The following is an 18572-nucleotide window of genomic DNA, read 5'->3' as shown; positions in this document are numbered from 1 at the left end:
CCTGAACCCCATAGAGAATCTGTGGGATATTGTGAAGAGAAAGTAGAGAGACGCAAGACCCAACACTCTGGATGAGCTTAAGGCCGCTATCGAAGCATCCTGGGCCTCCATAACACCTCAGCAGTGCCACAGGCTGATTGCCTCCATGCCACGCTGCATTGAAGCAGTCATTTCTGCAAAAGGATTCCCGACCAAGTATTGAGTGCATAACTGAACGTAATTATTTGAAGGTCGACTTTTTTTGTATTAAAAGCACTTTTCTTTTATGGTCGGATGAAATATGCAATTTTTTTGAGATCTAAAATATATGAACGTTTGATTTTTATCATTACATTATGGAAAAAAAATGAACTTTCACAATCACAATATGCTTTCAAATCATTATGCGCTTGTTAATAATGGTTATCTCCAAAGAAACATGTTCAGCCATCATTGCTTTGCATCAAAATGGCCTAACATGTAAGGAAATTGCTACATAGAATATTGCATCTGAAAGAACCATTTCCCAGATCATCAAGAACTTCAAGGAAAGAGATTTAACTGCAGTGAAGAAGTCTTCAGGACGCCCCAGAGTGCCCAGCAAGTGCCAGGACCGTCTCCTCCTGAGGAGTCAGCCGAATTTGTGTCGCCATCAGGGTAGAGCTTTCTTTGGAATGGCAGCAGGTCGGTTTGAGAGCATCTGCAAGCACAGTGAGGCCACATTTTTGGGCAACAGCCTGGGGTCAAGAAGGGCAGAAAGTAAGCCACTTCTCCATAAGAAATACATCAATGTCAGACTAAAATTCTGCAGGAAGTACAAGGAATGGACAGTAGAATATTGGTGCAGAGTTGGTGGGCGGGTGTGTGTGTGTCGGGGGGGGGCTTTTTTATTTTTATTTTTATTTTCCTTTTTCTGTAGCTCTCTTCCTACTGTTTGGGACATCTGGAAAATCGATTTGTTCAGAGAAGGTGAACGCTACCATGAGTCCTGTGACGTGCCAACAGTGAAGCATCCTGCGACCATCCATGCAGTAGGTGGGGTTTCTTTTCAACCAAGGGAGTGGGCTCTCTCATAATTCTGTGGAAGATAATCTACAAATACTGAAGCAGCAAACTTTGCAAAAACGCAAAATTTATGTCACTGCCAAAACATTTGGCCGTGTGTGTGCGCGTGCATGCGTGCGTGCGTCTGTGTATACACAAAACGGTTTATCACATCCAAAATGCAAATTTTTGTTTGCATAATGTGTGTACATTGTTTATATTTATTATGTGCGTGTATATATAAACAAACACACACAAACAGTATATATTTTTAAATACTTCCATGTACAGTATATATATATATATATATATATATATATATATATATATATATATATATATATATATATATATATACTGTACAGTATATATATTCCATGTACAGTGTGTATATATATATATATATATATATATATATATATATATATATATATAATTTTTTTTTTTTTTTTAGGTGTACAAACATTTTGCTCTAAAGGTAAGATATACAGCTCTCTATTTGCACATCATCCAAACAAACCGCACATTGACATCAATCAAACCCGATGCGCACCAAAAGTGCTAGTGCTAACCTAACTGCTATTTAATAATGTGCTAGTGCTAACCTAACTGCTATTTAGTAACGTATATCACTGCCATGATTAAATTACAAATCTAACTGATGGGGTTTAAGATTTTGGTCATATGGCCCACCCCAACTTCTTAGGGACCGGACACAACACCTCCTTAAACCATGGGCACTTTATTTCCCTTGTAAATATTTTATCCATTCATTTTCTAAACCACTTGACCAGTGTATTCTTAGGCTGTAGATGACCAATTCATTAAAAGACTAACACATAGACACCCATACTCACACCCATGGAAAACTTAGTGTCTTCAGTTCACTTATGCTAAGTGTCTTTGGATTGTGGTGGAAACCGGAGCACCAAAAGCAACTCCTCAAAAACACAAGGAGCAAATGTCACACAGAAATGTCTCCGCTCCTGACTCAATGCTCTTCATTGTTTTCCCCAACACATGAAACCTTTTGGACAGAAATATTCATGCATGCAGTCTGGGTACCATTGAGTTTTTATACTGCTTGATCTTAAACTCTTACCTTAAATGAGAAGCTGGATTGAAGCAAGTCTTGGTCACATCAGTGATGCTAGGGTTGCAGCAATCTCCATTATCGTAACCGTAGTTCTCACAGTTGCACTCTGGATCGCAGACGCCATTCCCTTGTTTATGTTCAGGACATTGTGTCCTGGGCTTGCAGTAACCAGCATCAAAGCCAGTCAAAGTGTGGTTGCATTCAGGGTCACAGTCCTCATCACCCACCTTGCTAATATCACAGTTGGCGAGTACCAGACGGTTATACAAAGACGAATTGCTCACGTTGTGCACAGTCAACTCCCAAGTGATGTTGTACATGTTAAAGGCTTCATTCAGATGCTGGTGTTGCAGGTGAATCTGTTGATCCGTGACTGTGGGTTTGCACTGAGAGTCGTCAAACACATTCACAACACGATACCGTACTGTTTTGGGGCGGCGGAAGCTCCAGAATTGATTGTAGTTGCGTGCCACTTCTGTGTTATCACACACCGTCTGTCCGCAAGCTGGAGGCTCCAGGGTAGTGTCCAAAGACCCCAACCCAGCACGAGGACCCTCATCTGGTATTGGGAAGCTGCCATCCTTCACAGCCAGCCATTTGCGTGCTGGGTGTTCAAATGTCTCACGGATCACCAGGTCGACCAGGTCCTCAGGGTCCTCATGTCCATGCATGTCCCTCATGATCTGCCTCTGAGAGAGAGCCTGTCGCCATAGACCAACACGCTCCACAGAGCCTCTGTAGTTATGACTCAAGGCATTTCCACCCACCATCAGCACCTTGAGTTTTAAATCAGACCGGATCATTACATAATAGTAACTGCATTATGTAAGAACTGGAACCTTTTTAAAGGTGAAGAGTGTAACTTTTTCTGATATGATTCTTTCCAGTACTAAATGTAGATAGCTCTGTAAGTTAACCCTTGATATATTGATTTGGTAGGTTGCAGTCTGGTACTGTCAATAAAATTAGTTTGAATCTCCCAACCAGCTCAACATGGCATCATTGGTTCAACTAATGCGATGTTGAATGCCAACGCTATCTCACGACCAATTCGTACGTATTTTACGAGGTGGTTTATTCGTACGAATTTGTGCGACCTCACTCATATGATTTTATATGATTTGTCTAAACCCCAGTGACGGCTAGGTTTAGGGGCGGGGTTAGGTGTAGGTCATTCGTACAAATTCATATGATATGTGGAAACTCGTAAAATACGTACGATTTGGTAAAAATCGTATGAATTTGTACGAGTGTGGTGGTACGAAATCGTACGAATAAGCCACCTCGTGAAAAATGTATGAATTGCTGTGAGATCGGGTTGAGAATGCTGGTTACGTGTCCCGTAAAACACGAGTCACGATAAACAGAAGCCAAAGACTGGTACAAGTAAAATAAAATGGCACGACTGCTTCTGTAAATGCATTTTTATCTCATGTTTCCTTTTGATAACACTATAGATTAGGTTTAGTGTTGGTGGTTAATTTTTTTTATGAATGTGAAAGAGCAATTAGCATTGGCTGCACTCAAAAAACTTTTAATTTCCTAACAGCTATGATATGTGCAACAACCAGCTTTATAAAATGTTGTCACTTTCACATTTATTTGTTTCAGGTAAAAGTGAATGGACTTTTAATGCCCCTCACTAGACTTTGTTCACTTTGAAATTATCTTCTTAGTTCACCTAGAGCAGGGGTGTCCAATCCGGGCCCTGGTGTGCCACTGTCCTGAGGTGTTTCTCTCCAACCGCAACTCAAACAACTTAACCAGCTAATAAAGGTCTTACTTGGCACACTAAAAAAAATTCCAGGTAGATCTGCTGAGGTACATTGGAGTTAAACTTTCCAGGACAGTGTCCCTCCAGAACCAGAGTTTGGCCAACCCTGACCTAGAAGGACATAAATTACACACTTCACCTTCACCTTCACCAGTACTACTCCTCTAATAATAATACTAATAATACTAATAATAATACATTATAATAAATAAATTACAAAAAATGAGTATAATTCGACAAAATATTGATATGCTAAATAATTAAACTTACCTTACACTTTTTAGTAAGGGGGCTGAAGACATCACCTGATTGCTCCCTGCTAACAGCTGTCTGAGCACCATTGACATATAACTTCATATAGAGGCCATTGTAAGTCACAGCTACATGGGCCCAGTGGTTGGGCAAGTAGCGGGCATTTGAATGAATGGACGTAACTTTGTGTGCTCGATCCGTTTTAAGGGAGAAGAAGAAACGTGGGTCACGGTTTCCCTGTTCACTCACAGCTTTAATACCCAACAGCCATCCACGATCACTGGAGGCATAGAAGCATTTGTCAAAGAGACCTGTGTTGAAAAAAAAAAATACAACAAATGTGTCAGGAGGGAAAGTCAATAGTACTTCAACATTTCAGGAAATAACAGATTAGAGGAGGAATGGATAGGATGCATGGAAATGACATGAACCGGCATATGGGTGCCATTAAACAAATCACCCTAGGTAGCCTACATGCATGCACCCAACAAGAAGTACTATTTACTTATTTATTTATTTAACAAATATTAGGAGTGGTATGCTAGAACACTTAATTTTATTATTATTATTATACTTTGTTATTTTGTCACTTTTGCCTACTTTTTGTAATGTCCAGACTTCACTTTTTATCTAAATGAATTTTGTTTTTCCACAGTTCTTAGGTTTTGTATTCTGAATAAATTGTTGTTTAAGTTTGTAAGTTCTCAAAAAATAACATTCAGCTCACCACAAATATTAAATAATACAAGCACAGGGGGTTGGGGTAATCCACCATCATCAGTCCTGACATTTTACAGTAAACGTTGCAGTTATTGTTAATATATATATATATATATATATATATATATATATATATATATATATATATATATATATATATATATATATATATACATAACAAAATAAAATAAAAAATCTGCATTTAAAATCTGGCAATATTTTATCTGGCAATATCATTGAGCAATTTTTAAAAGTGAGGAGCAAATTATTTTCTTTAACAATTACAGTATTTTGATGTAGAACATTTGCTGTAAATAAATAATTAAATAAAATTGTGCAGGCTGTTGCTGGGACTTTACTAGACAGTTTCTAGTTAAAATATAATGCAAATGTAATGTTTTGGCTAGTTCAGTCAGGGACAAAATATCACTAGAACACCAAATCAGAACAGGCTGAATGACTGTTTGGTAGCTGCAGCTTTAAATCTATAGGAGAATTTTCTCTCAGGTTAGGGAATTTGAAAGGGGAAAAAAATACTTCACTCAAGTTTACACACTAACACAGTACAGTACACTATGCTGTCTTGGTCAAGCAATGTTAATTGCAAAAAGGACAAGTTTGCATTCTGTATCTCAGATCAGATCTGCTGTGTAAGTCAATTTGTTGCTAATCATCATGGAAGATCAGTGTCAACTAAGCATTTTTGTTGTTTTTGTTGTTTTCCACTCAACATGTTGAACACACTCTTATACCAAATGGAAAGTGTTAATCATCTGATTAAAGGCAACATAAGGTTGTGTTGAAATCAAGACAATGTGGTTTTTCTGTACTCTTTCCAAAGCTAAAAATCAGTCTAAACATTCTAAACAAGATGTCTAATTTGCCGACAGATGATGTCCATCGAGGTTTCTTCTTCAGCTGCCATTACGATAAATAATATTGATTGTCTATAAAGCACTCATCCAAATCTATCTTACATACTGCAGACACAAACTCAGCGCTGTTCAGGGTGCTGAATTTACTGACATTAGGACGTTGATAAGCTTTTTGTTTTTCCTTCATCAAATGTCTTAAAATACTCCTTCATTCCTCGCTCTTAAATCTTCTGCATAATGGAATGAAAAATGACATGGCTCAAAAAAAACAAAACAACACAAAAACAACATTAAGTCTCGATATTAAGGCTAACGCTGTGAAAAAACAACAACAAGAACGGCGACTGCTGAAAACAAGCAGTGGCTTCTCTCAAAACAACTGACTTAAGTCTTCATTCTCAGAGGCATGAATTAGATTTAAAAGATTAAGCATGTCTGGATAAGCCAGAGCCACTTCAATCACTTTTTCTTGTTTTATTGTGTGTGTGTGTGTGTTTATAAATATACACACATATTATATAAACAAAACCTTATGTGCACACACAGACACACACACACACACACACACATATACACATATATTTATATGCTCAGCACAAGTATGTTCAAGACCTTACAGTTCAGGTTATCCCTGCATGATGTGAGACTTTGGCGTAAGCAGGGAAACTGTCTTTTTGTACATAAAATCTTACATCGCTGATGACATAAATCTGCTCATTTTATAAGTGACTGTTGAAAATAGTGAAATTAGTGCAGCATCTCAAAAGAACATTCTGTAAAAACAGAGGACACTGTGTCTCACTGGAATTCTCCATATTGATTTATACTGGTGTTTTACCCATAGTATGGATTTTACATTGCATATTTTCTCCTAGGACATTATCTGTCTTTTGTACAGTTTTTTTTTTTTTTTTTTTTTTTTTTTTTCTTGCAGTGATCATGTCATAACTTTTTCCCTAACTTTAATTCCTCATATACATAAAAGGATTATTGGATGTGATATCAGATTTCTGGGCCCCACTGTATAAAATATTGATTACTATATCCATATACAGCATCATTATGCATGCATTTATGGATCCAATGCGTCCGCGTATAGGAGATTTTATACAGCTCATCTTCGTAATGCTGGTCAGACATTCGGTCCAGTGCAAACCCACTGCAAGCCTGAAAGAGATGATGTCATCTCAGTGTGGTGGGTTACTGGAGGAGGGCGCACTGACATCAGATGCCACGCGTAAATCAGTGATGCCCACTGCCGCATCAGTAGTGAATTCTCACCCCGGTCTGTCTAGTCGTGCGTGACTGCGTAGAAAAACACACTTCTCGCAGCCAACATATTTTTTTCTTCTTCTTTTTTTTTTTTTTTTCTGCCCATGACTTTCAAAAAAGACCGACATGTCGTGTCTTTTACGCTCTCTGTCGGCAGAAAGCGGAATCGAAAGCGATGTTGTAATGCTTACTCACAAAAAAAAAAAAAAAAAAAAAAAAAACACTACAGAACTGCTGTGGCGTTTGCAAACTCAGATTTGTGTTTTCTGGTGTCTGCAGGTATCGGAGGAGAACGTGTTTGCAATGCGATGCGATTTTGGTAAGGTGTGTAGCCACAGTTCAGACGTCTGCAAAGCTCAGAACAGCTACACTTTTTTCCTATGTTTTCCTCCGAGCTGAATGGAGGAGGGGGGATTTGGGGTCTTTCGGGGATTCGAGGCTCGTACGTGTACACCGGGTGTCTCTCCAGACGCGCAAAGACGCGGGGAGGGGAAAGTCCTGTCCCGCTCGCTCTCTTTAGCTCAGAGCTTAAACAGCAAACCTAAGCTTTTGGATTGACTACATTTAGATTAATGAAGTCGTCATTCTCCTGTCACATCAGCCCAAACGCTAATATCAGAAATGAATTAAAGTGCGCGTGTGTCTGTGTGTGAGATGGAAATTGTGTGGAGTCTCCGCGCTGACGTACGTGATTACTTAATCATTCGAAATTGGAATTGATTGACCTGTAAGAGGTACGAGAAAGTTGCACTATCCTAAAACTGCTAAAGCCACCTGGTCATGCTTCATCACTCACATGCATTACTCTCCCACCAACATTCATCTCACATCAACTCAAGTAAAACGCAGAGATTTGTTCCTACCAGCTATAACGGTGGGGGAACGCTGCCCACCCTCCGCTTTGACCCACATCTGGAGAGTGAAATTGCCCTTTGGTATGTCCACGCCGGGTTTCAGTCTCAGCTGGTCTCCTCTGCCCGTAAAATAAACGGCTTTTCCCCGATAGGAGCTTGCATCCTCCGCCGGAGAGGAGCGTCGGCGCTGGCGGGGGAGCCGGCGGTCCAGCGCCGGCAGGGAGCGCTTGCCCCGAGGCAGCCGGGTGGCACAAGCCCCCGGGAAGACCGCTTTGGCTTCTCTGATCTTCACCAGCTCGCGTTTGGATCGGGTCTGTCTCAGGACCGTCCCGCAGTCTGATCCCACACACAGGACGAGCAGGATGGCGAGACACTGGAGAAAAGTCCAAACTTTCATTTTATTCAACACAAGAGTGATAATAATGATTAGGATGATGAGGAGGACGCGGGTGGGTATGGTAATATCCCAGAGAAATGCGCACGGACGCGCTCTTCCTCTCCAAAGTCCTTCCACTTGTTATTGTTGTTTTCTTTTCTTTTCCCCGTCTTTCACAATCGTTTGTCAAAGACGAATGTTCCAGAGACACAAATCCATTAGTTTTTCTTTTTACTTCTTCTGGAGGCTAAAGTGAGTCTTCTGATTCGATCAGTAATCAATGAATAAAGAGCTTCATTCACACTCACGTTACTTCTGTCTTTCTCTACTCGCAAAACAATGTTTAAGAACAATTCCTGAATGCAGAACACGTCCGAACATGAATGGCTGTCATATGTGAGGATGGAGCACATTAAGATGCTGTTTGTGCTGAAGTTGTCTCGGCGTTAGAAGTTGAAGTGATTGAGATGGTCTGCAGGAGTTTCGGAGGTGTCCAGAGCATCGCGGATCCTCGTGTATGCTGAGCTCTGCTGGAGACCCTTCAGTCTTTTAAGAGTGAGAATGTGATGGAAGCATGCCAGCCCATGTTTCGGTCCTACATGAGTTTTCTCCTTCCGATCCTCCTCTCGTGTTGTGCTGAAGTCACAGGTAAAGCACTGACGGCAGGAGCATTTCCACACATGCTCCTCCAAGTGTTGGACAGAGTTGGGAAGGGGTGTGTACCTATCTGTGTGTGTGTGTGAGCGTGCGCGCGCGCGCGCGTGTATCCCTCTAGTGGCTACAATTCAAACCATTTCATTCATTTGGAAGTTTTCACAGTACAAGTGCCAGAAGTCACACTGGTAATATTTGTGTTTTCGTTGTGGTTTGTTTATTTAATATGCATTTTACACTAGTGCTCTGTAAATGAATAATGTAATAATATAAAATGCGATATGTGATAAGAATATTTCTGAATTGAATGAAACCAGTTACCACGTGAAACACAAGTTGCCTGACAATGTTATTATACATGCACAAATAATAAGACTTTTTTTCAAATAACATCTGACATTTTTTTTTTTTTTTCTTAATACATTTTTTTATTTAATTTGATACCTTCTTATTGGTTGGACTGAAAATTTACCAAAATCAACTACCTACAGTAGATGTAATCTCTTTTTTTTTGCAACAATATATTGCTGTACACTGTTTTTCCCCCAGTTTTGTATATAAAACAAAGATATCTGGAGAAAATTTTGTTTTGGTCTTTCTACTTCAAAACTTTGCATTTAATTCAATGTATTACTTGTTCTTGATTGTGTGAAAATTGTTACCACTAATATTTATTTTTTTCATTGCATGTTCATGTGTATACATATATATATATTTAAAATAAAATTAAAAAATAATTAAAATAAAACAATATCAAGCTTAACCCCTTAAGCACATGCACTTCATTAGAATATCCCAGCAGTATTTATCATGTAAACACACTGTAAAGTGTGAGTTAATCACTGTACAAATGACTGGCACTCAGTTTGCACGCACTCCTCTAAGAGAGGAAAAAATATGCAGACGAGAACAGGATGGAGAAGCACTAAGACCAGGAATTTGTGCTATTCTGCATGAAATTGTTGGAGAGTTTATTTCCTCAGTTCTTTGAGGTGGTCCACCTTTGTATTGCAGACCATCTGTGTGGAGCGTGGAGACAGAGTTGGTGTGGAATGCCACAAGAGCTTTTGTTCTCTGTTTGTTTGGTGTAAACGAACACGCAGACAGCAGAAAATTGCTACCTACCATTAAACAGAGCCAAACCAATGTTAAATATTTGTCTCAGTTTTGTCACATTACAGTGGTGAAACCGTTTTTTTTTTTTCTTCTTCTTTTTTTGTCCAGACAGAACAGAAGAATGACATGGGTCATAGTGGTCAGGTCAGCCAAATGATCTTTAGAGGAAACCATCAGATACAGTAAAGTCCATGTCACTGAGTACATGACATGTTATAGTTTGGGTTTGCTTTTCTTAAAGACAAAAAAAAGTGTTATTACTAGGTATTTTTAAAGGTTTATTTGTTAATGTTGTATATGCTTTTCAAATGCCATTGCTGTTCCTGCATTACAAAACAAATTCAGTTGAGATGAGCTTGTTATCCATTAATGGATGGACTGCAGTCATGTGGATTACTTTTGTAGATTTTTTTGATGTTTTTATCAGCTGTTTGATCCCTCATTCTGATGGCACCCATTCATTGGAAATGATCCGGTGGTGAGCAAGTAATGGAATGCTACATTTCTCCAACTCTGTTCTGATGATGAAATAAGCTAATGAAAATATTGGATGACCTAAGAGAAAGTAATTGTTCCTTTAAGCAATTACACTAATTGATAGAAAGGAAACAACTGCTGGACATTTAATATTTAGAAAGGCAACGGCAAAACTTAGAGAACCAAACAGGGCCACTGAATAAAACATGAATTAAGAGCCTTAATCTGCCCATTTTGACTGCAGTAAACTCTAAACAGTACCTGCTGTAATAGATACTGAGTCTGAGATCAGAGAATAAAACACTGAAACAAAAACAGATCAATGGCACAGGACTTATCAATTTATAATAAAATAACTGGAATTGAATTATTAGAAAGTACCAGTGGTGATATCAGTATAGCTGTATGTGCTGCCTTTATTGATCTGAATTTATTTATTTATTTATTTATTCATTCATTTTTGATTATACAATTACAACTCTGTTTTTAAGGAAGGACAATGGCTGATTAATATCACTTAGTGGATTGAAGTAGAGTGTAGATTAAATCTCAAATCAATCAATCAATCACTAAAAATGAACAAATTAAATGAATTTCGAAATTTCTTGTCTTGTTTTCCAGTACAAATATCTAAAAATTATTAAATTAAGATACATTTCCTAGATAAGCACAATTACTTAGGCTTGTTCAAAATATAAATTGTTTATTAATTGAGTTTAATTTAATTATAAATTGAGTTCAATGCTTGAAACAAAAACAAATATATCCATCTATCAAGAAAAATAAACTGAATTCAAAAGAAAACAAGATTATTTTTCTTAACCCACTAACAGTTTTTTTTTTTTTTTTTTTTATTGATTGATCAGTCAAATGATTCTTTAGATCCTTTATAACCTACTTCCAGTCCAGATCCAGTTCTTGTAAGTATGTGTTTATATCTTTACAGTGATTTGGGGAAAGTGCCTTAATCCTTACATTGACAATTAAAATAGAGTTGCAAGATTTTTTTCTCGTGCAGTCTTACTGTAAAAAGAGTAATTTTGTGCTAATAACTTGCATAACGCTTAGAAAAAAGGGCATGTTGTGCAAAAGAAAATAACATGATAATCCTCCATGCATCAGTCTCTAGGCTGATATCTGATCGTCTGGAGTAGAAAGGAAAAAAAAAAAAAAAACACACTGAAGTATAATCCATTAATGCATTTGCAAAAATAATCTGTCACTTCGAAGCAGCTAAAGTGCCAACTTAAATGCATAGCCCCCTTGTGGAGAATGGTCCACGAAAAAAGAGCAAGAGAGAAATAACAACAATAATAATAACAACACATAATACAATCATTATAATGGACAATAATGTGAATCACCTTACAATACAACATCTGCTTGCCTTTATCATAATATCTCAATGATAAGGCCTCAAAGCATCAGATTCATTCATGCAGAATCTGAGCAAATTAATTATAAATCACCAAAACAATGTTCCTCTGTAAGCAACATAGTTTTATGCGTTAACCATTAGATAATTTACCTATTGTAAGCAATAACACATGAGCAAGTACATTTAAGCACATTTTACGAGAAGAATTTGGCTCAGTGAAAATGGTTTCAAAGTAAATCCGTCACCATTTTTTTTTTTTTGTGAAACAAACTTGGAACTACATCACTGCATATTTTTCTCTGTTGTACTAAATAAGTACTTTTCCTATATAAATGCCCATTTATATGTGCATACTCCACATCTTGTCATATATATATATAGAAAGGAAATCGCCATTCCCATTTTCTAAATGGTCAAATGCATCACTCATTTTGGAAACACTTTTCTGTTTTCTTTTTTTTTTTTTTTTTTTTTTTTTTTTTTTTCAGTGGGTAAAAATTAATAAGGGATATATTTGTGTACAGTTTCCTTTTCCTAAGCTTGCTACACATATAACTGGAGCTGGATGTGCATCTAAGTTCTCAACAGAGGAGGTGTAACACATGAAACTGCTGGTGTCATTCAGACAATGCTTTCAGATTCCACTGGTAACCCTGACGTTGTGAACTGAACAACTGCTGCTTAATTGGAGTCACAAGCAGAACAGTGGCTGTCAATCTAATCTCCAAAACAAGACAGAGGTGATGAAAAATTCCATTCATAATGTCATCTGAGAATGAAGTCCTAAAGTACCTAAAGAGTAGTACTGCATCCTTCATATCTCCAAAAAGTCTTTAGTTTTATCACATTTATAAAAGAAAATTTTCGATCCTCTCCGGAAAAAAACAGAGCTCCTGGAGGCATGCTGTGGGCGGAGCTATAATACTGATGTTTTGTGTTGTTTCCATTAACATATATTCACTTATGTGCTGATTACCAACAAAAGACAGAAATCTGATGCAGTTGTGCTTACTTTAATTATCACTTATCACTGGGACCGCTCCATGTTTTAATAGCAAACAATGTGCAAATCCAGTGTCGAATTGGGAATTGTTTATAAAACATTCATCACTGAAATGACGAGAACACACAAATGCACTTGCTACACTCCGTTGCTGCCCTGGAAAAACAAACTGCATCCACTGTTCATGTAATGCTGGGTTCTTTGGGAAGATGAACATGGTAAACTTTCCCTCACATCCAAAAACACTTATTTGGAGACATTCTAGAACAAATCCTATGCAGCACTGCAGACGATTTCCCGATGAAGCACGTTGATGGGTGCAGTCTCGCTCCCCTCTGGTCGAAATGTGTGTGGGACGAGCTTTTCTGAGAGAAATGCTCATTTAAGGAGTTCCACCATCGTCCAAGTCATTACAGTAGATCAATGATCAAGGGAAAAAAAAAAAAATATATATATATATATTCTCAAACCTTGTATGAACCTAGAAGTAAAATTTTCAGCACAGAAATTCTTTGTTATTTTTCAAAACTTTGGCCACGAGCATGATAATCCATCTCTTTAACACTGTGAACAACTCTGAATGCATGAAACACCATTGTAGCCCCCCTTTAAAATTATTTATTCTTCTAAAACCCTCTGGTATAAAGATTGAAATAAGAAGTTATCAGTAAACATTTAAAGCATTTGCTTGTGTCACCGGCAACATGATGTAAAATTTGTCACCAGCAACATGAATGTATCGTTGTAGCATTCACATAATATGGATGAATATGCTTATTAGGTCCCACCTCCACTCAGTTATAGCTACTCACAAAGGCAAGTGGCAATATTGGATAAATTGTTATCTGATTCTTATCAAATTCTGAATGGATATATATCCTGGATTATAGATGAAACTCAGCTTATCACGATTTCATGAAGTTGCTTTACAATCAACGAAGCTCTGCGTCTACGCTTTTTGTTAAAATGAGAGGATTCACAAGGTATCAAACCACATGTTGTCAATCATGGTATAATCACTAAATTAAGTTGAAACCATTTGTATTCTATTCCCCAGTTGACTTTATTTTTTGTTAAACGGTAACACCAGTGACAACAACATCAGTGGACCACTACTTTCATTATATATTTTCTAATATTTGTTTTGGCTTTATTTTTTTATTTTTTTTATGTCATTTACATTATGTATTTGACAGTTACGAATCCATTATTGTATTTTAAAGGGGGCTGAAATGCTCGTTTTCACTCAATATCCTGTTAATCTTGAGTACCTATAGAGTAGTACTGCATCCTTCATAACTCCAAAAAGTCTTTAGTTTTATTATATTCATAAGAGAAAGATAGTCTGTACCGATTTTTCCCGGAAATACATGACCGGCTGGAGGTGTGACGTGTGGGCGAAGCTAAAGAATCATGAGCGCCAGTAGGCTTTTGCCTTGAGATCGTTTGGAAGCTGTGACATTACCGTGAGGAAAAAAACATCCAAAACAAACCATGGCTAACAGTCAGATTCAGCGTATATTTATGATCCAGAATCAGATCCAGAAGCTGAAATTTAACAAGAGCAGCATCAGCAACGACGTCTCTATGTGGTATGTACTGAAACTGTATATATTTGCTTAGCGGTTTTGGAAAATGACTAAGTTCCACTTTATGTCGTCTTTTTTTTTTTTTTTTTTTTTTAAACTGTACATGTGGAAAGTGCAGTTTGATGACAACATTGCATGTTGTTTACTTGATGTGCTTACGCGCCGTTAGCTAAGTTAACAACACAGAGATATTTGAAGCAGTTTCACTCACCGCCTGCGTTTCCAACACACGATCGTGACCCTTTTTCGTTGGGACTGCGTTATCCTTAAGAAATAAACGATGTGCAAATCCGGCGTCAAACTGGGCCTTGTTTGTAAAACAAGCATCTTCGAAATGCAGGGAACAAACACAAACACTTGCTCAACTCCGTTGACGCTCTGTAAAAATAAATTCCATCCACTGGTCCCTTAATGCTGTTTTTTCTTTGGTAATCTGTGCAGGGTTGTCTTGCCCTGGCAACCAAAAACACACTTCTTTTGTGACATTTCGCGACGCTCTCGCTCTGATCAGTGAATGTCTGTGCTCTCAGTGCTCTGCTATACGGGAGCGCGCGCTCTTCCGGCAGAAGTGCCCTTAGGACCCATATAAGGAAATTCCGCTCCATCTAACGTCACACAGAGCCATACTCGAAAAAAACTTTCAGAAACTTGTGACAAACCGGAAGGAGTATTTTTGGAACAGAAATACTCCTTCAAACATACAACTTAATTTTTGAAACTTTGTCCATGTTTAGCATGGGAATCCAACTCTTTAACAGTGTAAGAAACTCAGTATGAATGAAATAGCATACTGTAGAAAGTAGAAAAAACAGTTTTTGACCTAAAAATAAAGCACTTTCCCGAGGAATGTAATTGGAACCGCTGGTCTATAGTAATGTGTATGTGCACAGGTGTGTTCCTTACAAAGTCATATCGCCAACTAATAAAGGGGTTTAAGCTGTTCTCATGGATCTGTGTGAATGATATCATTTTAAAAATGATGCAAAAAATTGCAACGGGAAAAAAAGGCTGCATTTTTAGTACATAGACATCTTGTAAACACATTCTCATTAAAACTGCAGTGTACCAGACTGTCTTTGGAGCACTGCAATTTTAAGGAGAAAATACTCAGAGGTAGAAAATGGTTTGTCTTTAAGCATATTAAAAACAACAGACAGACATGTAAACAGCAAAAAACATTCACCACAGGGGGGTCTTTAATAAAAATGTTTTAGAAATTGATTAAGTTGTTTTTACCTGTTTCTGCATTAACACCCAAGATTAAACTTGGCCACCCATAATGGTTCTCAAGAAAAAGAAAAAAAAAAAAAAAAAAGAAGAAGAAAAAAAAAAACCTGTAAACCATATTTGTTAAGCAAAAAAGTGAGTTAAAAAGATTGCAAAAGTGAGAGAATGTAATTGTCCAGAACCCGTATTGAACGTCTTTGGGATGAATAGGTACAGTGAGCCAGACCTCATGGCCAAACATCAGTGCCTGACCTCTAATGCTCTTGTGATATGTATGCATAAGGATTAAACCCTCCCTATTCACTGCTACTGATTTCATTCTTCTGAGAACATAGATAGAAAGATTCAGACACATTAGGGCATTAGGGAGGTCAAGAAATTAGTATTTGGGTTTAGTAGTCAAGTACATTCACACTAGACTCAGTAAGCCATTTCTAGATGGACATTACTTTATACATAAAGTGCTGCAGACGTGATTTATTTTGGAATTTAAGCACTTCGGGTTTCATCATTCTGAAATCAGCAGGTTTTTTGAATGGGTTTTCTGGTAAAATGACGACAAACCCAGACATTTACATAAACCCCGCCCCCAGGAACATGCAACAGAGGTGGGGATGCCATGTTGTGTTACTTCAGAGAAGAGGAAGAGAAAACTAGGGGTGCATTTTGACAATAACTTCTGTCCAGTGCACTAATTTTATGGCATTTAAAGGTTTAGTTCGCCAAAAAATCAACTCACCCCCATGTCGTTCCAAACCCGTGAGACCTCTGTTTATCTTCGGAATACAGTTTAAGATATTTTAGATTTAATCCAAGAGCTCTAAGTCCCTCCATTGAAACTGTGTGCACGGTATACTGTCAAAGTGATGTGATATCATCAAAGTAGTCCATGTGACATCAGAGGGTCCGTTAGAATTTTTTGAAGCATCGAAAATACATTTTGGTCCAAAAATAGCAAAAACTACAACTTTATTCATCATTGTCTTCTCCTCCGTGAAGTTCACCCTCTGATGTCACATGGACTTCTTTGATGATGTTTTTCTTACCTTTCTGGACATGAACAGTAGACCGTACACATAGTTTAAATGGAGGGACTGAGAGCTCTCGGACTAAATCTAAAATATCTTAAACTGTGTTCCAAAGATAAACGGAGGTCTCACGGGTTTGGAACAACATGAGTGTGAGTTATTAATGACATAATTTAGATTTTTCGATGAACTAACCCTTTAAGCACAACTGTCTTCATTTTTTTTGTCTGGTTGTGGCAGCAGGTATGTGTTAAAACTTCATATTGGAGCCTCTACTAGGTCGATTCTGGCACCCATAATCACAAGAAGATAATATTTTATACTCCTTATGTAGCCAAATCTGTGCTGGTTTAAATTGGCTGCCTTCAGTTTTCCCTTTGTTTTGCCCTAAAAGGGTCTATACTGTATGAATTGTGATTCGATCTTCTAACATTTCACAAGTTTCAAAATCAATGTTCTAAAGCAGTGGTTCCTAATCCTTTTCCTTGCTCTGCTCTGCATCTCTCTCTTGATTCAGATCATCAGCTCAGCTACATCGATGAACTGTGTTCCAATTATACACTTTATGTTAGACAGACAGATAAGGCACTTAAGTGCCTAGAAACACACACCGTTATTCAATGTACTGACATCAATTTATCTGAAACAGGAAGACAGGGTGGAACATGTCAAACAGCCCCACCCCCTTTAAATAGCCAATAGCATTTGATTATATCACAGCTTGGGATAGAACTGTCTAAGCTCAGTAAATCCACATTTGATAGGGTATGACTGCCAGTTGTGAATTGTTCCCTATCCCCTATATAGTACACTATGTGCCATTCACCGTACAGAAAATACAATTCCTTTGTGACTGATCTCAGCCGGCAATTCAGCGCCTATAGTGTAGGGGGCAAAATATTAACCATGGTTTCACTACAAATTAAACCAAAAAACTATGGTTTCTATAGTTAAACCATGGTAACGACAAATTAACCATGGTTTTGCTAAAATAACCATCATTTAACCACGGTACTTGTAGCAAAACTGTGGTATACAAATGTTAATCAATACGCCAAAAAAACATGGTTATTACTAGGGGTGTTGCGATATACCGGTATTGTAAATAACCGTGATATTCAAAGCAACAATTCTTGATATGCTAATTGAGTGTGTGGAGATATACCGCAACAGTTCTCTTATAATAATGCCACATATAAATCCAGCGCCAGTAGTGGTTGAGCTCCTAGGTGGCAGTATTGTGCCTTAATGCTTACAATGTCACACAAGAAGACGACACAGATCCGTATTGGCGGAAGTGAGAGACTAAGCTTTGAATGCGTATATCTTGTAAAGTGGAATTTTGTCATTGTTTTGGAGCACACTAGCTTATTGATAATATTAAGGCTAACATATTCTTACTAAAGGTCACAAAACTTCAGTTTTGTTTTCATGTTGACTTTAAACATAGCATGCGGTTGCCATGTAGCGAGCGATACTTGCTGGCAAACACTTACAATAATGCTACAATCTCATCATGGATCATGCATTAAAGCTTTAATCAGAATAAAACCGTATATTAGAGGCATGCATAAGCAGTAGCATTTACAAGTATGAGACAAAAACAGATAAAAAAAAATAACATTTTGCTTTTTTTTTTTTTTTTTTTTTTTCTTTAAAGGAACACTCCACCGTTTTTTGAAATAGGGCTTTTTCACATTATTTCCTACATTTAGATAGGTGGGCAAATGCATTTTTGTGTCAGTGCATGCATTGTTTTAGTTTGACTGGGTCGGCGTTAGCTTAGCTTAGCACAATGAATGGAATCCTTTGTTGCCAGCTAGCATGGCCTGAGTAAAAGTGATCAAAAAATAAAAAA

At 37.7% G+C, this 18572-nt stretch overlaps 1 protein-coding gene across 1 annotated transcript in view; it reads right to left on the bottom strand.

The window, feature by feature from the left end:
• Positions 1 to 8457, bottom strand: part of pappaa (pregnancy-associated plasma protein A, pappalysin 1a) — a 102217-nt gene extending 93760 nt beyond the window's left edge. The window contains exons 1-3 of the mRNA XM_026259935.1: positions 7876 to 8457; positions 4164 to 4456; positions 2126 to 2895 (exon numbers count right to left, since the gene is read on the bottom strand). Of these exons, the coding sequence (XP_026115720.1) occupies positions 2126 to 2895; positions 4164 to 4456; positions 7876 to 8263 (1451 nt within the window). The 5' untranslated portion in view covers positions 8264 to 8457. The remainder of the gene's footprint in view (positions 1 to 2125; positions 2896 to 4163; positions 4457 to 7875) is intronic.
• Positions 8458 to 18572: the final 10115 nt, after the last annotated feature.

The sequence above is a fragment of the Carassius auratus genome, unplaced genomic scaffold, assembly GCF_003368295.1.
Source record: "Carassius auratus strain Wakin unplaced genomic scaffold, ASM336829v1 scaf_tig00215316, whole genome shotgun sequence".
Taxonomy (NCBI): Eukaryota; Metazoa; Chordata; class Actinopteri; order Cypriniformes; family Cyprinidae; genus Carassius; species Carassius auratus.
The sequence above is the reverse complement of the archived record's forward strand: the minus strand, read 5'-3'. Positions and strand labels throughout refer to the sequence as shown.